The sequence below is a fragment of the Alosa pseudoharengus genome, unplaced genomic scaffold (genome assembly GCF_046254945.1).
Source record: "Alosa pseudoharengus isolate Yale_2024_CS ecotype anadromous, Long Island Sound unplaced genomic scaffold, YU_APseudo_1.1 YU_APseudo_1.1_scf_15, whole genome shotgun sequence".
NCBI lineage: Eukaryota > Metazoa > Chordata > Actinopteri > Clupeiformes > Clupeidae > Alosa > Alosa pseudoharengus.
In genome coordinates this window covers 27682169-27705094 of record NW_027468620.1, presented here as the reverse complement: position 1 = coordinate 27705094, position 22926 = coordinate 27682169, and the positions used below count along the sequence as shown (strand labels likewise).

The following is a 22926-nucleotide window of genomic DNA, read 5'->3' as shown; positions in this document are numbered from 1 at the left end:
GCTACATTAATTTGTGCGTAGTGCCAGTGTCATTCATTTATTTTACATGTCTTACAACATATATACATGCATTCACAGTCGAGTGAAATCAGATATAAGCATACAAAGACGTTAAGCCGATGGTAGCACACTGAATGCGAATACGCGATTTGATGCAGGCAAAAGTATTGACTGTTACTAACGAAGGTTTTATAGCAATCGTATAAATGTGGCGACAGAATAGCCTAGAACTTGGGTAACCCTTGCGTTTAGTAGCCTAATTGCGGTGATGGCCAAAACTAATGTGAATCACGGACTATCCTACAACAAAAGAAAGTAAAGGTGATTAGTAGGCCTACCTGCATTAGCCAAATAAAGGACGGGAATGCACCCTTCACAAACCGTAAAATAAAGTTTATTAGTTTTACAGTTGACTACAGTTGACAGTTCACCATCAGTCCACACAAACAATTCTGGTTACCTTGCACTAGCCATTTGGTCGTAGCCTATTCTGTCTGTTTGTAAAGCGCAAATTTTGGTCAATTTCTGTAAAGAAACAATGCCACCTATAGGCCTGGGGTATGAAGTAACGTGTTGAGTCGTGTTGAGATGGATCCGTTTGGACGCAAATATTCTTGATGCGGTTTCAGGGAAGACGGAGGAAAAAAAGATCGGTTTCGTACGTGTGGACAGGGCCTTATTCACGCTCCAAGTTGCAGGGGACATGTTTAGTTTCAGTGAAATATAGGCTACGTCAATATGCTTTCGAGCAATTTCAACTGTCTCAATCTGTGATGATCAATAGTTTTTTTGGCTATGCACAAGAAAATGCACATCTGATCTAGTTTACCAGGTTTTTGCTACAACGTTCCATTATAACACAACGTCTCTATTGCCCGAACTTAGTTTGTTATGTTCTCTTAGGCCATACAATTTAACTCTTAATCTATATAGCCTTATATAAAAATAAAAATATAAAAATAGCCATTTTTTAAACGGAAAAATGAAGAAGATAGCTTTAGCCGGCTAGTATTTGGGCAAAAAACGAGTGATTCTCAATGTGTGTGTGTGGTTTGGTTAGTTTGTTATGTTCTCTTAGGCCATACAATTTAACTCTTAAATCTATATAGCCTTAAACGTTTTCTTTCTTTCTTTGGATGAATTTATACTAGGCCAGTCAGTAGGCTATCAGTATTTAACTGACCTGTTAGGCCTATCTTTATCTTATTCATACACATCGTACTCCCCTCCCGTTATTTTGCTTTCAAACACAATAGGTTTGGTAAATACAAAAAACTTTAGCAAGCCCACCGCGCTTTACAGGGACCGCTGTGAAGGCTATAATTTGTGTCGCATTGATTGTTACATTGTAATTGTAACATGCTCAAACACAGTTCTACGCATGTGCGAAGTTGATCGGGGTTTCCTGACTTACCGGTTTCCGCCATTTTCTACATTAAGCGCTAAGTTACCTTGGGAAGAAATTTAGACCATAGTTGGTATTCGCCGAGAGTCTCTCAAATAATAACATTTTGTAACAACACACCTATCGGTATCTGAGCATGGAAGACGAAAGCCACCCAAAAACACTGTAAGTAACTCACAATGCCATAGACATTAAACCAAAATCGAAGTCCCTCTGTAACGTTAGCTATCCTAGCACACAGCTAACGGTAGCATTAACTGATGTTATCTTTTCGTGTCAGGATCCAGTCAATGTAGGTTAGTTAGCTAGCATATTCAGCTAACGTTACCATTTCTTAGATCTAGTGCCTTTTTTATATTTATTGTAGAGTAAAGAAGAAGTCACAAAAGCAGACCCTCAAACATAGTCCTAATGGTATGCATGTAACGTTGACGCACGGTTACATGGAATGAGCTGACATTAGCGTGCTATTATTATTATTGCTATTTTGGTAATTTGTTGACATTCATTTAATTAGCTAAGATAACCAGACTGGATAGCTACAACCAAGTCCGTTTACTGTCAGCGTGACACTTCTATTGCTCTCTAGTCAGACAGTTTCAGGGAAAACAAGCAATTTAACTTAGGAATACAAATCAAATGTCAAATCTGACTAGGCTAGCTTAGAAGTTCCTCGTCATGCCCGTCTTGCCACCACAATATGTTTTAGCGTTTTCTCATAGTACAGTAACGCTACATGTCACTCACAACATGTCCTGTTTTGCCTGTCTCTATTAAATTCAGCTAATGTTAGTGTTGGTTGGATTGTCTCAAGTTACTAACGTTATCACAGGTTCAACATTTGAACGTTTCTGGCAAGTTATGGATATTGTAGAGATGTTAGGCCGATTTTAGCCGTAGCTGAGGTCATTTTTTGTAACGGTTAGATGAAATAACATTAGTCATTCTTGCTTTGTCCTCAAACACATCCCAATGGCAAGACATCATCAACACCCAGAATATACAGATGGTCTGAGGGTAACGTGAGGTCATTCGTCGAACGTAGATCTACAAGCTGCGTTAGTTATGCATTGAAAGAAGGTGTGTGTGAGACCCGCTTATTCAGTTCATCACTTGAGGTTAATGCATTTTTTTTAATTATTATTATTCAAAGATACGTGGGAAACCTGTCAAGAGATGTCACGGAAAACTTAATTCTTCAGTTGTTCACGCAGATAGGACCTTGTAAAAGCTGTAAAATGATAACAGAGGTAAGGGGTTTGGAAAGTATAAACTTACTAATTGGTATTATTTTGTCCATCATTATGACTTTTTTTTGTGTGGCTCATGAGCTAATTGCAATGTTATTACTGTAAATGACTTTTAAAGGTTGTTTGTAACATACTAGTTAATAGCATATTACTAATTTATACTGACAGTTACTTGTGTTTATCCGAATATATGTGTATGTACTATTTTCTCTTCAACCTGAACCTATATGATCTACAATGATTTATGATCAACCAATTTCTCCTAGATATCTGTGTCTGTTTTGCAGCACACAAGCAATGACCCATATTGCTTTGTGGAGTTCTTTGAGCATAGGGATGCAGCTGCTGCGTTGGCAGCCATGAATGGCCGGAAGATCCTTGGAAAGGTAAAGGAGCATTATGTTTATACTCTGTTCTTTTAAAAAATCTGGTATGCAGAAAACGTGTAGAGCTTATAGACATTAGCATTTGCTATTCATTGCTACAGCCTCATCTGCTTTTATTATGTATAATATCACTTTTTATTAAGCAAGCTTATATTAATTTGAGCAGTATTGTTTTAAAATCTCTGAGAGGTTGAAATACCAGTTTTATTTTTAAACAGTGTGTAGACAAATGGAAGCAGTTCACCAACAACACAAATGAATCATATATAAGCATATGCACTGCTGCTTTTGGTTTGTTGAGTATGTTGAGTGTTGGTTGAGAACACATAGTTGCCAACTAGTAATGTGTATGGTAGTTTTCAGTATTTTAAAGTGAGTTATTTCATTTTTAGGAGGTGAAGGTAAATTGGGCCACAACTCCAAGTAGCCAAAAGAAAGATACATCCAGTAAGTATTGGGGTGATTGATTGTTAGTGTTTTCAGTGAAAATGTAATCCATAAATGTCAAGATGTAGGCTAAGGTATTAAAAAACGAAAGCATTTGCCACTTTCTGTTCACTGTTTTTGAACTGCATGCTTCTGCTGGATTTTGTCATTTCAGATCACTTTCATGTCTTTGTGGGTGATTTGAGTCCAGAGATAACTACTGAAGATATCAAAGCTGCCTTTGCACCATTTGGAAAAATCTCGTAAGTTTTGGAATTAACTTCTCAAGGTTTCAGCTTATGAGGTCAGGTGTCGCCGAGGTCAAACAAGTGCATTTGAATGAATCCATATGATACCTGATAAATTGTAGGTTTTCTAAGATTTTAGTTTTATTTCCTCAGCATTGTATTATGTTCGGTTTTCCTTCCTTCGTACCAAGTTTCTGCTTTTTTTGACATTAATTTTTAACCATATAAAGTAGCAAAGGTAAGCATTGTTTCTCCTAGGGGGAAATACTGGCTCAGATAGGAAGTGTCCCCTCGCCTATGTTCTGTTGATTCCTGATCTAATACTGTATGCTAGTTCTTGTGAACCATGCGGTAGAATTTCTGAAACAAATCGACTGGCTCGTGAAATTGACCGAGAGAAAGATATACAGCCGTAAATAAACCAGCTCGCTTCCGTTTCCTTTGAACTCAACCACTGGCAAACATTTGGGAAGCTTCTTCCAAACGGAATGCAAATATATCCACAACAAGGCTTTGTAACGGTGAATGTGTTTGTGTAGTCCTTTCACCCATGCTTTTTTGACACTTTTAGGAAATGGTGAGTATTTTTGAATGTTATATAACGTGTTCAAGGTAGTTCCACCTTTCTGTGACTACAACCTGAAGTACTGTCAGTGCTCCCAGCTGTGAGCTTCAGCTCAGTAATAGCGCTCTGGTTATTTTACAGAATGCTCATAGGATTGGACAGGAGCTTGAAGGCTTACAGCAAGGAACTGTGCACATGGAAAACTCAGATGTAGATTTTTTTATTATTCCATCTATTCATTCTTCTTACATTTTTATACTGCAATAATATTGTTATTAACCTTTAACGTAGTGTAGAATTTTTTAACCAAGTCCAGTATTTTCCATTTAGACGTGTGTTTTTAAAATAAATGTTATTTAATGATGGTTTTGCCTAGATGTGTTGATTCTAGTTTGACTTTCCAAGAATTCTGAAAATGTCAATTTCTCGAAATTTGCAGCTTCCCAAACTCCATATTGGTGGTAAAGAATTGACCAGGAAAAATAAAGAAATCTGTTAACAGGCCATGTATGCCGTTTAATTCCTTTTTTCTCTTTGATATTTCTATTTATAATATACATGCATAATGTATTCTGTATATTTCTACTGGTAGGCTGAGAACCATCAGCAAAATCTAGAAATGCATGGTTACTAGTAAAAAAGAAATGACATGTATGATTTGAAAGCCTTAATCATTTTAATGTTCAGGGTTAAAGCTGGCACTGTTGAATGTAAGAAAAATGTAAATAGCAAATATTGTTTAAAAAAAACAATCATGATTTAGCTGCAGTGTAGGTTGCATGTTTACGTACTTGTTTTTCGTTGCTTTTCTTTTCAAATGAAGTCTTGCATCAGTGTTTAGAGCTGAGGAAAAATGAAGAAGATAGCTTTAGCCGGCTAGTATTTGGACAAAAAACGAGTGATTCTCAATGTGTGTGTGTGGTTCCTTTTCTTTAAACTTGTGCGGAAGCCCATAATAAGTCTCCTGACTGTGTTGTGACCTGTTCCTGCAGGGATGCACGTGTGGTGAAGGATATGACAACTGGGAAATCTAAGGGGTATGGATTTGTGTCCTTCTATAACAAACTGGTAAGGCTCCAGAGCAGCAACACAGAGTGAAGGTTATTTCTATTTCTGTTTATTCTCCTACATCATTTTACAGTAAAGACAAACCCCTGAGATAGTACACCACACATGCCACAATGGCTTTAGTGTAAACGTAAAAGTTGGTAGTCTTATCAGACATGAATGTTGTCTCCAGCTTGTAGGACTATAAACGGTCTGGACCATATTACAGATTATAGTGCAGAATAAAGTTGGCACTCAACAAAATTTAGAATATCATGTTTGGAACCTAGTCAGGAAACTTGTGTTTTCCTTTTTTTCAGGATGCAGAGAATGCCATCGTGCACATGGGAGGACAGTGGTTGGGTGGACGGCAGATCAGAACAAACTGGGCCACTCGGAAGCCTCCTGCTCCCAAAAACGCACAAGAGAGTAAGTACCGTAATGAATGGTGATATCGACAGTCCAATGGATTGAACAGTGAAAATGGTGGTCTGTTGAAGGAGCTATATGCAGTTCTGGGGTTTGTTTCTTCACTGTGATTCCCAGCCTTAATGCACAAACCAAACGTTTTTTTACAGTGCAATCATGAGTACAACTTCTGTCTAAAATTTCAGGTAGCTCGAAGCAGCTGAGATTTGAAGATGTGGTGAACCAGTCGAGTCCTCAGAACTGCACCGTATACTGTGGGGGGATTCAGTCTGGCCTCTCAGGTAAGAACTTTTTTTTTTTCAGTTCCACATAATAAAGTGATGACTTACGCAGCTTCTGACTTGAACTTCCATCTCCCTCTCAACCGCAGAACACCTCATGCGACAGACATTTTCACCATTTGGACAAATCATGGAGATCCGGGTTTTTCCTGAAAAAGGCTATTCTTTCATCAGGTAGTTTGTAACTAATTTTCTTTGAATTACAGACTAATTTCATTTCTTTATCTAGCACTAGTATTACTGCTACAACTACTCATACATATACAGTACATATACATCTACAACTACTACTACATGCGCACACTAAATTAAACAACTGTTCAATTTAAAGCACTATTAGGAACAACAGTTTCACAACAGTTATAAAAAAACATGTACCATAGTGGCTAGCCTGCGATTGAAATTATATAATTAATGAAATACACAATATGGCATATCAAATGTATATACACACATGGTACTTAAATGTTTAGGTTAGCTTATGAGTAAATCTATAGGCCAATAGGAATATCTATAAAAACGCCTACTGATTTGCTCCAGGACTTTTGAATGTAGTGTTCAAAAAGGCCACTAGATGGTAGTGTACCTCTGCACCAGCAACACGGGTGTCAATGACAGTAGGACCACTCGACTAATCCCTTGGCACGCTGCATTGTTTCTTCTAAAGACATTGTGTAGCACAAGTGAAATGTCTTTGTATAGATGAGGTACTATTGTACACGATGGCTGTTCATTCAGTATTTCTTGCCGCTTCGCCCTGTTAGGTTTTCTACTCATGAGAGTGCAGCCCATGCCATTGTCTCTGTGAATGGAACCACCATTGAGGGCCATGTTGTTAAGTGTTACTGGGGCAAAGAGTCCCCTGACATGGCCAAAACTGTACAACAGGTAAGGTGCTGTCAGATTTACATGAAGTGTTGGATTTTCCCCCATAACACACAATAACAACATGTCTCGATGGCAGATGGACTACAGCCAGTGGGGACAGTGGAATCAGGTGTATGGAAATCCCCAGCAGCAGTATGGTCAGTATATGACCAATGGCTGGCAAATGCCATCCTACGGCATGTACGGTCAGACGTGGAATCAGCAAGGATTTGGCATGGAGTGAGTGTGTCGTCTTGCCTCTTTCTATCCTATGTCTCATTTGCACAAATTAAGTTGCAAAGCATTAACTGAAAAGCAGGTTCACATTTGGTGTTCCCAGTGATGGTGCCACTTTTTGGGATGGGAATTGTGTGTTAGGTGTAAGATAAATACATACAGTATATATTTACATGTGCATAGCCTTGCTGCTGTTTAGCTTGTTTAAACTTGAATCAATAAAAAGATCTTAACAACTACAAAACTTTCAAAAATTACATTTAATTCCAGGCAAATGCACTGCTCAAACTTATAGGGTCTGGATGTGCAATATTAGCTTTGATATAAAAAAAATTGTTGTTGTTTTTGTAGGGACTCCATACTGGCAGCTGCCCAGAACATGTCAAGGTGACAAAATATTTTAATGTTTTTATTTACATTTTCTGTATAGTGTGTAATATATGTATATGTACATGTGTATATATGTAATGTATGTATGTACAACAATATGTATCCTTTATGTTGTTGACACACATTTTATAGCCCTGTGTTTCCCTAAACCCCAGCCCCATGTGTTCTCCTCCTAGCAGACAGTCACAATCCCCAGGCTGGATGGGAGGATTTGGCACTCAGTCCTCTCAGGCTCAGCCTGGCCCAGTGATGCCCAATCAATCCACCTTTGGCATGGCTGGCTACCAGACACAGTGAGCGGGGCCGCACTAAACGCAGTCACTTAACTCAACGAGTGGAAACTGGCCCCACATAGAGAATGGTGATGCTGAGATGAGATTGCGTACCATGCCTTGGAGGAAAGAGTAAATCCAGCTGAAGTTTTTAAGAGACTTAATGCTGAATGCTCATGGCTGAATAGGACCTAATGCCATGAATTGGGAAAATGAAATATATTGGCTGACACATGTCTGTATAACAGAAATTCTCCTTTTGATTATTTTCTTGCTGTCTCATTACTTTTGGTGAATTGAGAGGCGAGACGTATAAGACATTTCCCCCTCCTTATTTGGGTTTATGACTACACATGGTCTAAACAGCTGGCAAGGGATAATGTTCCTTGTTTTTGTCCCAGATTTGGAGACAGGGTTTGCACTGGTACATTTAGAAATGTTTGAAATGTTTAGTTGTAGATGTAGTGACGCTTTTTAATCTGAAAAGAAATTGCCCCAGTGGGCTGAAGATAAACATGCTTAAAGTCCATCACTTTTCATTTTGTACGTAAAGCACCAACTGTCCTATTTTAACAAAACAACGTAAGTCGAGGCACTTTGGAGAGTTCTAAAAGACCCATTTCTTGTAAATGTTTCCGTGTACATGAATTTCTATGTGCCGTTGTCTATAGTTCCCCTCTTCAGCATCGCTCTGCATTTCAGCACAGTATTCTTCTCTCAGCAGGATCTTAGATTCAGTGTGGAAGTCTCTGTAGCTATTATTTAGCTGACATCTTTTAGTCACTCTTCATTATGGACTTAAGTTAGCAAGGGCAATGTGTACATAACCTTTGATAACAATGTATGAAAGTAAGTTTGTTTTTATTTTCCAAAGCATGCATTCTTCATTATAGAGTTCTACAAATCGAATGCTGTACATAGCACACTGGTACAAATTGCTTGACTGACATATTGAACCAATCCAGTGTAATTTACAAAGAAGCCTTAATTTTAATAGGTCAGTTCACGCACCATTTTGTAACTCACAGTTTGAAGCTCGTGGTAGAGAGCTGATGATTTGTTGTAGAGCCCTTTTGCACTTCAGTGTTCATTTGCAGATTTGGACAGATATGTGTGCCATTTTCAGCTGTTGAGCAGAGTGAGTTTTCCACTTAGGGTAAACTGCATGTTTTTAAAATGTGTTGTTAAGGTTGCTAAATGAATGTAAATGGCTGAACTGTTGGATTATACTCAAGATTTTGAAAATGTATCCATTGTATCAGAGGAGAAACCTCCATAAATGGATAATTGGATATTCTTTTCAGGCATCAAAGTTGAACCCAACGCTAAACATGGCTGCAACTTTAAGGCGTGTAAAAAATAAAACTAGAACACTTGTATTTGTTGTTGGTTACCATATTTATTTCTTTACATATGGGTACTTTAGTTGAACAAAACATTGTCATAGAATCATATAGAGGTTGAATGTATGAGAGATTAACACTATTGCAATGAAGGTACTTTATTTGCATTTCATATATTAAATGCTCTGCACATAATATAGCCATGGAAGTACAATTTACTATGCTCCCAGTCCATAATGCACATGCACTATCATATTTCCCATGAGATGTTTGCCAACATATGATCTATTGCTACATTACACAAAGTACCATTATGCACCATCGTGTACACAGTCACATGAGTGATGCAAGTCAAGACTGGGAGCATGCATTCCTACCAGTCTTGTCTTGCCAGGCCATTTTCATGTGAACAGTAGTAGGCTACAACATATCCTTTTCTATAGTGATTGAGAAAGTGAAAGACATTAATATTTTAGAATTAATTAAAAAGAAAGTATTGTACTTTGAACAGTTTGTCCTTTTCACTGTGAAAACACTGAGCAGAGGTCTTTTTTCCCCCTCATCCATTAACCTCTTAAAAGATGGTGTAACCTAAGTAGTGTTTTAACATTGGTTGTGATTATATAATAGATTTGTTGGTACACGTCTAATGCTTCTATTTGTACATTGCAAGACAAGTTGTGTGCACATTCCTAGACTTCTGATGAAAGGCCACTAAAGATGCAAAGCTAAGTATGGTACAATCAAAGCTCAAATATAGTGGCCATTATATTACTTATGTACATAATGCTTTAGTGTAGAGCAGCAGGTAATGTTTTTCCTCTAATTGGTGATGCTGTACCAAATGGATTGTTGACTTGGCCATCTCAGTGTCGTGTTGAATTGGTGTTCTCAGGAGATTTGAGCCACTCCGTGTTGGGGTAGAGGCGACCTGCAGTAGCACTGCCCCCAGGGATGGTCAGAGACCAGAGTGGTGACCCCTCCTTGAGGACTTTGTCTACGTTCACCAGCACATTCCCATCTGATCTCTCATCCTTGGACAGAGGGAGGAACAACAGGCACAGACAAGCATCACTAAAGTAATCCATTTTTAATTCCAACGTTAAAATGTCCTCTAGTGTCCTTACCTTCACTCTAGTTCTCCTGTTGATACTAAAAAGGGCATCAACCTACTTTCTTCTTTGTGAATTTTACAAAAGACATACTGCTACTACTAATAACAATAATATAATGTGTACGCTTTGTAGAATATTAATGCCAAACTGTCATGTACTGACAGACAAAATAAACACAAAAAATAAATCTACGTCTCCAGCTGAAATTCAGCTGAATGAAATGAAATGTTCTCAATGCTCACATCACTCCGGCCTCTCCCCACGGTTCCTTTGTTGGTGCTCTGAAGTTCCCGGTTCCCCATGACTGCATCCATCCTCGACATAATGGTCATCACAGTACATTCCAGTTGAACAACCTGTCTGACCAACCTAGTATAGAAGAGTGACATATAGAATACCTATGATATATTAGATATACCTTACAAGTTCACAGGCCCTAATTTAAATGACAAGCAAAGTGTCCTGTACATGAAATAAAGCTATTGTGAGCATTTTGGGCTCATGTATTAAATTAGCAAGTAGCCTTTGCCTAGTTTTTAAATCAGCTTTAGTTGGACTTTAGACTTGCCTGTCATTTAAATTAGGGCCCATATGTTAGATGCATATCTTTCTAGAAAATACCACATTTAACATTTTGGGAAAAGCAAAGCAAATAACATGAGACCATGTTAACATTTTATATAGTACTGTCAGCTAGTTGCGAGCTTATTAGAGAGGAGGCTGTCCATATCTTCGGTATTGGTAGCTTCAATGTATATGTTGTATATGTTGTGAGCTGTTCATACATTTGAAAGTCTTCTTGAGAAACAGCTGAACTGCGGTGTTCAGCATTCTTATGAGGGCTGTTGTTGGTACTCAAGTTTTCCCCAAGGTTGTTAAGCTCTTCACTCAGTGCATCCTAAGACAAACAACAATACAATGGATTTAAATAAATCTGACAATTAATACATATCTGTTTGAAACATATTAGCTATGGCAAACATCAAAGTTTCCATAATAGAATGGAGCACTCAGTATATTTATCATGCAAACCCACCCTCTTCTCTTCAAGTTCTCGCTTCATCTTCTCTTGTTCATCTTTGTCTAAAATATTGTTTCCATCTTTGTCAAACCTTGCAAAAGCTGCTGAAATCACATTGTCTGCATGACCCATCCTGAGCAAGGAACACAGGAGTTTGACTCAGAAACTCACAACAGAACAAAAGTAGCATTTGAGGAATACTATAACATAATTAGAAATGTGTTAGGTGACTTACTCCTTCAGGGTCTCTTTGAAATCTTTAAACTCCAGTTCCTCAGATCCGGACCGCAGGGCCTTTTGAACATCAGAGATTCTCTCCTTCTTGAGTTTCAGCTTCATGAATGTCTTCTCATAGCTCTGAAATTGCATGTATACATCAATATGAGTGATTTGATTAAACACTGAGCCATGATACTGACATTACTAAAGACTCAGACCAGGGCCACTGTATGGAGAGTGGACGATCCATCTACATATGTCACCTGTTTAATGATGTCAGTAATCTGGAGCTCATCCTTCTGGGATGCTAACTCCTCCTTCACTTCTGAATAGGTGTCATTGATAATAGCAAGGAACATGTTCTTGGAGATGAAAGGACAGAATTGTTAATTACAGATCAGTCGTAAGGATGGTCCCTCAAAAAGATCTTAATGGAACTTATTGGAGACTTACAAGCAGCACAAAGAAGACAAAGAACACATAGGTGAAGAAATATATTGGCCCAAGGACACGGTTGGCTCTTTCAATAGCATCATAGTCGAAGTCCCCAAGAATTATTCTGAACTGAGTAAATCTGAGGACACAGTAACATAGCAAAGTCAAATTGAATTGTTTTCTTTTTAAATGGCGTTATATATTTCTATATACACAATCATACAAGTGCAGTGATTTTGAAAGCTTTCATTTATCTGCACAGGAGCAGTAGGACCATATTCATTCTAATACGTTAACCAATTAGTGTATCACCTTCCTTACATGCATTTATTAAATGTACTGAAGGATTCGACCTCTGTTCCAAAAAGCAAATATCCGAGCTGGGCATAGGCGAAGAAGACAATGAAGAACATGATGGCGAAGCCCAGGATGTCCGCAGCACAGCGGGCAAGAGTAGACGACAGCTGGGTCATGGTTTTGTTAAAGCTGATGTACTTGAAAATCTTAAAAGTATTCAGGTAGAATAGATCATCAGTAAGTGTTTAATATGAAGTGGAGGGCTGGAAAAACTGGATAATATGAATGACAATAAGGTGCAAGTTATTACTTCAGGAATGTAATTATGTCAAATGTATTTATCTACCTTGATCCAGGCAAAGAACAAATTGACAGCATTCATATTGTTGTATTGTGTTTGCCAAAATGACAAAAATTCGAAATCCGCATAAATATCAGGCTCTTCCAAAAGTTTCCCAAGTAATTTGTCCACCTTGACAGTTCGGAAAACATTGAAGACAATAGCAACAAGAGCAAGCTGTGGAGGATAGAAGCCAATTTCAGTTCAGGTAAAATTTCAGAATTGATTGTCAGATTTACTTATTTAGACTAATGTTGTGTGGGATAACATAGTGCTTTCATATTCTCACCAGGATGACCACAACATCCAGAATGTTCCAGATGCAGCTGAAGTAAGAAAGCTTGTGGATGCGGAGCTCCAGAATCTCCTCCACGATGTAGTAGAGGATGAACACACAGAATATCATCTCACAGCCAATGATAAAGTAGTCCCAGGTATTTATGTAGCGAATTAGCTTCACTGTCCTGATCTGGTAGGATGGTATTGCCCCTCCAGTGGCTGGAAACTCGACCAGGAGTCTGTCAATAAGAGGGAGATACATTAAATACTGATCTTGTCTGTGACCGTGCTGAAATATTAAATCTCAGGCACTAATAGCATGGTGTGGTACAGTACCTGAGTATAATGTTAATGAAACATCATCAATTACTAAAAAACTACTTCATGTTATCCTGCCTGTGGGTAGCTGAGGCTAAAACCTCAGAACCTTTTACCGTTTACTTGAGTACAAATATGCCTCAGGTCATACACACAGTCATCATTCAAGCCTCATGTACCTGATGACACAGAACAGGTTAATGTTGGCATTGTATGTTGAGAAGTCGATGAAGACGGCTCTAGTTCCTCGGTTTAGCCACAGGTTGGCCTTCATTGCCTCCAGAAGCTCCGCGCTTTCTTGTTTGGTTTTGCCCAAGTCCTGGTAGTAGCCTGCCCCACTGTAGGTTGTCAGCACGCCCCAGTGATTGGAGCCTTTAATCGAATTCTCTGTGTGGTACTGCCATCTGTGAATGACATGTAGCAGGAAACATAATAGTGTTACTAGGGTTACTGTGGATTAGGATGGATGTGGATGTGTGAAGGAAGTGAACAGGTGAGAACTGGACTCACGCTGTCCCATTGATGAGGCCAAACACTTGTTCATCCTCCTTCTTATCGCTGTAGACATCAAAACAGTCGACGATTTCATTCTGGAAGTCCTTGTGGACCTTGCAGGAGTTGTTTTTCACCTTCAGCTGCCTCATGCGAGGGACGCCCAGCAGCATGTTCTCGTAGTAGATGAAAGACTGGGAGCTGAAGTTGAGCGGCTGGTCGTTGTACCATTTGGTCCAGTAAAGGCCATTCACCAGCGGCCCCTGTGCATACTGATGTCATGGAAAGGAAAGACAGGTAGCGTGCTGAGAGATGGTGCATTAATGGAGTCATTGTGTCACGTTTAAAAGAGTGCTTAGGGTGGGCCATAACGACAACCTCACTGGAAAGCATGCACTGATATTTGTTTGATCAATGGACTTTATTAAACACAACTGTTTGCAGAGCACATAGGTGGATGTGCAGTTTCCATGCTCTTTGAGTAAGAGCTCAAGTTGTGTTTGAAGGTAGTTATGGATGTTTTTTTTTTTTTAGATTATGTCAGTTTTTTGGTGATGTGCCCTTATCTTACCGTCCAGAAATCTTCCATGCTGCCAATGGACTGAAACGTCACCCCACTGTCACTCGCAGTGTTCACAAATAAATCCGTCATGACTTTGGTGTAGTAGTAAGTGCTGGAGCTGGTCATTCCATACGTCACTGCAAGGCAAGAGAACATCACCGCTCATAAATAATGCCGTTTGGAGCCTCTATCAAGTGTTATTCATGTCAGGTCATTCTGTGTCCAGCGATAAGGGCCTGGACAGACAGCTGAAGGACCTCTGATACAATAGGACATGTTCTGCCGTGGCCTTATAAAAGCTCTCCAGCCCGGATTAGTGGTAGTAATTTGTTTGAAGAGTGAGGAATGGAGAACACTGGTGTACGGAAATAGCCCCCTTTTAACAATGTCAATCCAGTTTAGACAAAGCTAGAATGGCCAATCTAGGGCTCTTATCAGTGAAAGGCAGCAGAGCAGAATGGGTATTCCTTTCAGCCTTAATGTCCTGCTAGACAATGGCATGGCGTTTTAGCACGGAGGGTGGGATTATGCATTTCATAATAGGCACCACAACAGACACAAGACACTGATAATAGCTAGTCAAATCAGTCAAAAGAAAATAGGATGTATCCTCTTCACAAGGACATTTCTAATGAGACTTATCAATTAAAGTTTAACTCCCAGATCCCACTCCCCTCCTCCCCACCAGTGGATTTCCCACATGCATACTTACATAAGCATATATCCACGAGGAAAACAATGTAGACAAGTAATTCTCTCAAAGTTGTTTTTACGTAGAGTTCACGATTCCCTTTTGTATCCTCCATCAATGTAGTCCCCCAAATACCTGACAAATGTAGTGAATGAAGAACAATGTAAATGAAGATACACACATTTGACAATGTCTGCAATATACATACAGTGACACTGACCATTGGAGTATTGCTTTGATTCATTGTGTCAGTGTTGTTACAGAATAAATACATGTATGGGTCAATCACCCAAAGGCTGCGGGGGAAAAACAATGTTTCTTTGTAACTCAACAAGTAACATAAAAAAACATGAAAAAGCTGTCACATAAATTAAATTAATTTTGTAAAACCAGAATTACCAGCTATCAGTTATTAGTCAGTGCAAACAAATATCAATACTTCAAACACAATACACTGGATATTTCACAATGTGCTCCTGTCGCTTGGCACATATCCGGCAAAATACAGACTTAAATGCTTATTGGATTTCTGCGCACTTTAAAGCAATTTGGGCAACTATTACATGTAAAACAAGTGAAAAAACATCCTTAGGACATACATAAGACATACTGAGCTTCACTAGATGGCAACAATACATCAACTGTCGCTTGATCAGATAATACTGTATTTTGGGGTTATTTGATATTATTGCCATGTACACAAAGAGTCTGAGTACATCCAAATGAACATAGAATAATGCTGTATTAACAATAACACAATTACACACAAAAGAAGTTTAGCCCAACGGCCCTTTACCTTTTATTCCCCTCCACAGACAGGAGCAGCAGCCAGAGTTCTTCTTGCTCTTGGCCGGCTGATGCTGGACCTTGGCCTCGGCCGAGGGGTACGGGTTGGAGCCGGGGATGCCTAGCGTGCACATGCTGTCCATGGAGCTGTGGAAGAGGCTCTGCGGTGTGTACACGGTGCTGACCGCCCGCGGGAGCGACGGGGTCGAACCACTGTAGGCCTGGTTCACCCAGCCCCCTCCCCTGCCCTTCCCCAGGGTGTCCAGCTCGCACTCGGCCGGGCTGCTCAGGTGGCTCTCGGATCGGTTGTTCAGGCACTGCATGCTGGGAGATGCGGTTCCCACAGGGGTGAAGGTCAAGGTGAAGGCTGAGTGCCTGGAGGCTGTTTGACTGTGTGTGTCTGGGGAGAACAGGTGCCGCTGGGCTTTATACTGGAGGGTGAGCTAAGGGAGCACTGGGACGAGCGCATGGCCGACACTGACACAGAGAAGGAGGGATCAGGCTCCTGTCAGAGCTGCCATAAACAAACAAGGCAGTGCTCCACTGAGGACCAAGACTCTGCTTGGCAACTGCTGATGACACAAGCTTACACTGTGATTTACATTATAGAATTCTACAGTCCTATACATCAGAAGAGTTATGGCCATCTGTCATCAACAGCTACAAAATGCTGTCATCATTCAATTGAGAATTTGGGGTTTATATTTTACATGATATAAACATATTTTTACATTTGTACATATTTTACATGAATGTAAAATGCTGCTCCACCAGATTGAAGGACCTACACAATTGTTCAGCTGTTGGTGCTGAATGCATAGGTTGCGCTCATTCCATATTTCATAGTTCTTAATCCCTCGGAGTTGACAGTTATTCTTCAGTAATAATTGAAACAATGTGTTGAGCAGTAAGAGGACAGCATGGCTACAGCCTCTAACTGACATATGTTCACTACTTGTTGATAAGCTCTTTCATATATCGGGGCTGGAGCTTTCTGATGTCCAATGCAATATATATGAGCTGAGGGCTTGTTTCATTAACAGTCATATCGTTGGACCAAGACTATATTAACATATGAACAGCCACCTGTCAGAAAGCATACATTAAGAGGGCAAACAATCAACTGAGCATGAGCATCAACATGACCATCTGCATAACCTATATCATGCAAACACTCTTTGCATGCAAGCTACATGCAGCTCATCAGAACTCGCTTCAACAAGCACATATACATACAAATACTTGCATATTGCTATACAATTTTACAAAAAAATAAATTATTATTACATTGGCAACAAAATGTTTTTGCTCATTCACAAATTTCACCTATTTGTTGATGTGAAGTGGCTTGCAATTTCAAATTGAAACCTCCAACCTGACATCAGTGCCAAAATGTGATGCTATCCATTACACCAAGTCCCCCTTGTTGCGGATCAGGAGGACGTTAATGATGGGCTGGAATCAAACTTTTGTGAGTTGTCATAATGAGCGGATGGGTTATAATGGCCGTTGAGCCTGTGGGGGAGCTGCGCTGGACACTCGCCCCAGCTGTATGTACACGCCTTGGGCCCGGCTGTGTCCGCTCATGCCTGGCTGCCTCTCAATGGGCTTTTAGTCACGGCCATTGCACGACAAAGCTTTTCATTTCTCTGTCCTATCAAGTGGTCTGCTGGTGGCAGGCACGCAGCAAGCACAACTTGTACCATTTTTCTTTCGCTGATGAAAATTAGATTTTCATCAGTCTTCTCTTGACTGCACCTCCTTTTAGACTGATGGAGTGATGATGTCAGCTGACTGTTTGCAACAGTGTTTTGCTTGGCTGTGTGTCATTTCATTGTTTTATTTTGAATGTCGTCAAAGACATTTCTGATTTTTTCAGATGATATTTCCATTTTTAAAATAGATAAATATATTGTTTTATATTTATTACATGAATATATTATTTTGCTATATGCACAATATCTTTGTAAACAGTTTTTGGTTAAAACCATTTCAATTTACAAGACATTGTAATACATACATTCAAATATCTCTGTAATAAACTATAATGTATTTATCTATTTTGATATATTATTACATATTGTATTATTTATTGCTGAATGATAACTGATGGTCATAGTCAAACTGCATTATACCCATGGTACACACTTGTAGAATTTCAGACCAAACTGTCAAACACCGACTGTCCTGAGTAGAATGTGATGTCCTCGATACGACAAAGTAACATGGGGATTATGAGATGATGAAAACCCATTTTGATCTACTTAATTTACTTAATTATTATACTTTATTAAATCCTTGTTGAAGACATATAGACAATATACTGCATTGTATACGGTTCTGACAACTCTCGGTTCCTCTTAAAGAAAGAATATTCTCTGAAGCAACACCTCCCTGCACCAGAGGATGGTACTGACGTCACTTGGGCTGCTTTAAAAGTGCTGTGTACACCCATTACAGCCCCTTATCTCTGCACACAGAATGCTCAGATCAAAAGCCAAAGCTTGAGGCTTTGTTTGCTGAATGAGAACCACAGTTCTCCCAACAGGTTCATGTCTGGAAGAGTATTCATGCTGTTGGTCATTGTAATAAATACATCAGAAGGTTTATGCTGCTCGGATGATTGATTCCCCTAATGTGTATGTGTAATAATCCACTGATTGGACTACTATGAGGATAAATAAATACAAGACTTGGTGTCTGGAAAGTGAAAGAATACTTATGAGCTGAATTGATTTGACATCCCTGACCCTTGCAAAACAAAAATATAAGATTATCATGGGAATAGAAGACAAGGCACATACTGACCAAGTGTTTTCATACAAAAACTCATTTTATTTCAGTAAAAAAGTATACACAACTGTTGAGGGTTAAGATTCCTTAGACCCGTTTCTAACGTATATCCTTTTACATCCTAAATCTTGTACTTCATCCCCATCTGACTCCTACAGTACTGTGCAAATACACTTGTCCTACAATTATTCGTTAGCAAGACAGTATGATATACAATATAATACAAAACAATACAATAATAATACAAAATAAAAACAGTGAAGCAAATCTTATAAAGAAAATAAATGTCTTAACTGCCAGTTTGGCAAGAGGGAGAAAACAGCAATACATCTCATTGCTTTTACTAAGCAATAAAACACTGTCCATGACTTTAGGGCCCTATTTAGAAGATTTGATACAAAGCAAAAACAAGGTTACAGTGTGTAACAGTCCAATTAAAGCTCACAGATGAATGTTTGTCCACAACACACCGGACATCCTTTCAGATGGTCAATGAGGAGTCATTTTTGACTGTATGTCCTTCACATCCATCATTCTGATAATATGTGCGTGATTTGTTTCTGTTTGTAACAACAAAATAGCAAATTTGTTCACAATAAATTATTGTACATTAGGCAACCCACAACCCTCTCATTTGGCACTTTGGCATCAAATGAAAAGGTGAAGTTTCAGATCACTTCTCTGTGAATATCCAGTGCTGAATGACACAAGTGACAGCTCACACCAGGTTCCCCTATGATAGAGATGAATCAAAATCTGACCTTCTCATTATGATGGGACTCCAAAGCCCTCAAAGTGGCAAGGAAACGGTGAGTGCATTGCCTCATTTTCACCAGGAGAGTCATACCTCACGCAGCCGTACTGGTAGGCCTCCGCCTGCAGGGAATCGAACTGCAGGTCCAGCCACTGCCTGTGGGGGGTGCTGTTTCTGCTATTGTCCGTCAGGATGCGGTTCAGGGCCATGATGTAGCTGAGGGCCATCTGCAGCGTCTCGTACTTGGACAGCTTCTTGTCTTGGCCCCACTGCGGCACCACTTTGCGGAGACAGTCGAAGGCTGTGTTCAGACCCTCCATCCTCTTCCTCTCCCGAGCGTTTGCCGCCATCCGACGGCGCGATGCACTTTCGAACTTCTCAGGGCTCTTGGTGTCTGACTCTGAACCTGAGTCGGTGCAGCTTTGCCTGCGAGACTTCATTCTGGTGATCTGTTTAACGCTGAAACTCCCAGCTATGAAATTGGAAGAGAGGACCGATTGCTCCGGTGAGAAGTGTGTGTCTTTAATGGGCCACAGCACAAGCACTTGTCTTGACAGAGTTAATCCTTATCCTGAGGCTGCTCAGTGCTGTGTAGTGAGTGCACTTGGTGAGGAGGAGACAAGGATGCTTTTATAGGATGGAGAGGTGAACAGGTGGCAGCAGGTGGGAGCTCCTCCCTCCACAGCAACAACCCCTCCCAGTACACACACACACACACACACACACACACACCACTATTACTTGCTTTGCAAAATGAATTCATACACCCACACATGTCTGGCTACATGAACACACCCATATATAACAGCGACAGCATTTGAGCACCCACCTCTCCTCCCCCATTCAAAACACTCCACACACAAACTAAATTACCCCCCTCCCCCCAATCTCACACACCCACTCAACCTCACATAACCCTGAACTAACAGCCTCCTCCCTTTCCCCTAAACTCCTTCCCAAAATATGCTCTAACCTACATGGCTTTCCAATTGGTTGGTCTCAAAGCTTGTAACTAAACTAAAAGATGAGCACATGAAAATACACAACCTGCCATCTGCCCCGTCCAACCTTAACATACTGGGGGTCAATGGAGGTCAATGTTAGGGCCCCATTGCAACATTGGGAACCCATGATTTTCATGCTCGAAACAACTTTCTATGGTGTAGGGCCTCAGTGTTAATCTGTTTTCACTCTTTGTTCAGCTCCACTTACAACTTGATTAGTTTTTATTAGCCGTCACTTTATGGCCAATCATGCTCCTCACTGATCAAAACAATGGCTATTTTATTTTCTGCTTGCATGATGTTTGGCCTGTAACTGAACCGGAATGCAGATATGGCAGATGTCAAATTGGAAACTCCTTTAATTAATTTGATGTACATATTCATAAGGGGGCAACTGCAACATTATCTGACTGCCATGGATATGAATTATGAAGATGACATCACAACTTGACTGAATCAGTACATGCACTTGCATACATTAATAAATTCATCATTAAGAGATTTTGTATTTTAAAGGTAAAATTAATTAAAGGTAAAATTGACAACTTTTAATAATGTCTAGTGTGTGTAGCTTGTAGTGAGTGAATCCAAGGTTTGAGTCAAAACTGTATCTGTATTATTTTGCATATAAGCACATGACAAAGGGAAGAAATTGTTCAGTTTTACGGTTACCAGAATAAACACAGTATGTCACTAAATACATCCATCCCCATGCCATCTGCTAATTAGCCTTGATTCGCCCTCCATAAACATAAGAGGCTTCAAAAAAATGTAGACAAGAAAAGGAATTAGCCAACAGTCAATTTCTACTTTTTCTATGCATTTTGTATGTGGTTTGTACTTACTTATTTTAGTACTTAATGGAAAGCCATTGCCACATTTTACATACTTTCTGAAATATGACTCAAATACACCATTTGCAATTCATGACATCATTTCATATTTTTGGAAACAAAAAATATGTGTTTCATTATGAAGTGGATCATTTATTAATTTATTCTTAGATTGTTGTTTTACTGAGGGGACCCAGCTTGCCTTACAGGCACTGGTGGTATGATTATATATGGCTATTGACAAAACACAGTATGTGGGATACATTAGTGTTTCTTATGTATAGGGGGGAAGGGGAACATAAACAATTAATAATTGATCTGTCCAGTGGTCTGAGGAAATGGAAGAGACAGAATAATTTAGTGAACTGTCAGTTGTCTCCATCTGTCAGCTGTGAATTCAGCTATCATGAACATAGTTCAGATAACACACGCACAGACATGCACACACACATACTTCAAAAATGTCGATCAAACAGACAGTTCGAGGAGATAAAAAGTTCATGTATATAATATGTAGTATTAGTGTATATGCATTCAAATATTCTATTGCAATGGGATGCAAAACAAATATTTTGTTTAAAGAGGGTCCAGTGTAAATGGAGAATGAACAAAAATTCAATTGCAAGCTCAAAACAAGCTGTTCTTCAGAGCCATTCAGATGTACTGGGATCAATGCAAATCTAAATATAACTATCCAATAAATCCAATATCATGGCGACTACATCGTTTTCACTGCTGAACATACAATCAACAAATGATCACCCGGAGGACATCATGGTGAGCTGTCTGGTTGTGTTTTTTGCCAAACTAAGTGATTCTGTTGTGCAATTAGGCATATGAATCCGCTCCACCAGTTTGGCTCATTGATTAAAGATTTGGGGTTGGAGAGCCAGCTGCTGGGTGTCCTTTTTAAAGGTCCCGTCTCAGACATGTCGCTCTGCTTTGCTTGTTTTTCTGCCCATCATGTGACCAGCTTGTCTGGGGCCACTGGCCTGCCTCCACTTCAAATTAAGACGGCCGGCCATATGTCATAATGACCAGAGTCTGGCCCGCTTGTTATGATGGTATTAAAACATCTCTCTTGCTCATGGACATTTGGATTAGGATTTATTTTTGGATTTAGGGAAGGGAAAGTGTAAAACTCCATGTTTTAATCCATGGATTTCCTAAATCTGATATGGGAACCCCACTGGTGTCAGTCCAGCACCTGAAAAAAGAGAGGCCTATTCAAGTAAGCAGAAGCAGTTCAGCCAAATGCAGACTGAGTCAGATCATCAATTCTTTTTTTCAAAGACTTGATAGGAAAATTACATAATTGTTGATAAACTACCAACAGAACAAATTTAGTTGAAAGCATCTTATGTGATATGAATATATTTTCATTTCAGTTTGATTTAAGTTCATCATCATGGATGCACAAAACATGCCTTCTCTTTATAAAATGATGACAAATAGAGTTATCAAATATTAATGACCTGTCAAATCAAATTATCTTTTTAACAGGAGACAATTTAGAAATTACCTTAATAAAATGAGACACAATGTCTGGCAAGAAAACTTGCTTAGGGGTTTAAAAGATTTTTTTGACTCAGTTTGGCTTATTGCTTACTATGAAATTCAGTCAGTTTTTTTAAAATATTTGGCTGTGTGATCTATAAATGCATATCAATCATGGAGGTCACAGAAGTGTAGAGAGTGACCCAAAACGGGCTAATCCCGTAAGCGGCATCTGGTGAAATGAGACTGTGGGCCGTAATCTGGTTAAGCAAGGTGAATGCAATTTTACGCCTGTTTGAACTTTCTTCCTCTAATAGCTAGCAAGATTATTAATGCCTAATTAG

General features: G+C 39.4%; 3 protein-coding genes across 8 annotated transcripts; 1 reads left to right on the top strand and 2 right to left on the bottom strand.

Annotated features, from left to right (window-relative positions):
• The first annotated feature begins 1413 nt into the window (after positions 1-1413).
• On the top strand, positions 1414-9182 carry tial1 (TIA1 cytotoxic granule-associated RNA binding protein-like 1). Of its 6 annotated transcripts, none has more exons than XM_076286120.1 (13): positions 1414-1570; positions 2559-2655; positions 2943-3041; positions 3434-3488; positions 3643-3730; positions 5273-5348; positions 5648-5756; positions 5942-6037; positions 6127-6211; positions 6802-6925; positions 7002-7144; positions 7493-7528; positions 7687-9182. In XM_076286120.1, exons 1-13 carry the CDS (start codon positions 1542-1544, stop codon positions 7826-7828), a joined length of 1179 nt encoding a protein of 392 aa, XP_076142235.1. In that variant the 5' UTR covers positions 1414-1541; the 3' UTR covers positions 7829-9182. The 6 variants fall into 6 exon arrangements, with proteins under 6 accessions (XP_076142235.1, XP_076142236.1, XP_076142234.1 ...); XM_076286121.1 differs by having other exon boundaries at positions 2922-3041; positions 7711-9182; XM_076286119.1 differs by having other exon boundaries at positions 2922-3041; positions 7708-9182.
• Positions 9183-9995: 813 nt separating this feature from the next.
• pkd2l1 (polycystic kidney disease 2-like 1) lies at positions 9996-16024 on the bottom strand. The gene is made up of 15 exons (XM_076285204.1): positions 15712-16024; positions 14937-15050; positions 14234-14361; positions 13681-13934; positions 13350-13574; positions 12863-13091; positions 12580-12750; positions 12258-12439; positions 11955-12075; positions 11765-11863; positions 11518-11639; positions 11298-11415; positions 11047-11159; positions 10454-10630; positions 9996-10220 (listed from the first exon to the last, which is right to left on the bottom strand). The coding sequence occupies exons 1-15, from the start codon at positions 16022-16024 to the stop codon at positions 10013-10015; spliced, it is 2574 nt and encodes an 857-aa protein (XP_076141319.1). The 3' UTR covers positions 9996-10012.
• Positions 16025-19262: 3238 nt separating this feature from the next.
• On the bottom strand, positions 19263-19688 carry atoh7 (atonal bHLH transcription factor 7). The gene has a single exon (XM_076285203.1). The coding sequence runs from the start codon at positions 19686-19688 to the stop codon at positions 19263-19265; it is 426 nt and encodes a 141-aa protein (XP_076141318.1).
• Between the last annotated feature and the right edge of the window lie 3238 nt (positions 19689-22926).

Excerpts from the sequence above, each read along its gene's own strand:
- tial1 (XM_076286118.1), top strand. The coding sequence starts at position 1,542 with ATGGAAGACGAAAGCCACCCAAAAACACT. Across the intron at positions 3,731-5,272 it reads GCACCATTTGGAAAAATCTC|GGATGCACGTGTGGTGAAGG; the intron begins GTAAGTTTTGGA and ends CTGTTCCTGCAG. Across the intron at positions 5,757-5,941 it reads TCCCAAAAACGCACAAGAGA|GTAGCTCGAAGCAGCTGAGA; the intron begins GTAAGTACCGTA and ends CTAAAATTTCAG.
- pkd2l1 (XM_076285204.1), bottom strand. The coding sequence starts at position 16,024 with ATGCAGTGCCTGAACAACCGATCCGAGAGCCACCTGAGCAGCCCGGCC. Across the intron at positions 10,631-11,046 it reads TCTCAAGAAGACTTTCAAAT|GTTGGTCAGACAGGTTGTTC; the intron begins GTATGAACAGCT and ends CTTCTATACTAG. Across the intron at positions 10,221-10,453 it reads GCTGAATTTCAGCTGGAGAC|TGATGCTTGTCTGTGCCTGT; the intron begins GTAGATTTATTT and ends GGATTACTTTAG.
- atoh7 (XM_076285203.1), bottom strand. The coding sequence starts at position 19,688 with ATGAAGTCTCGCAGGCAAAGCTGCACCGACTCAGGTTCAGAGTCAGAC.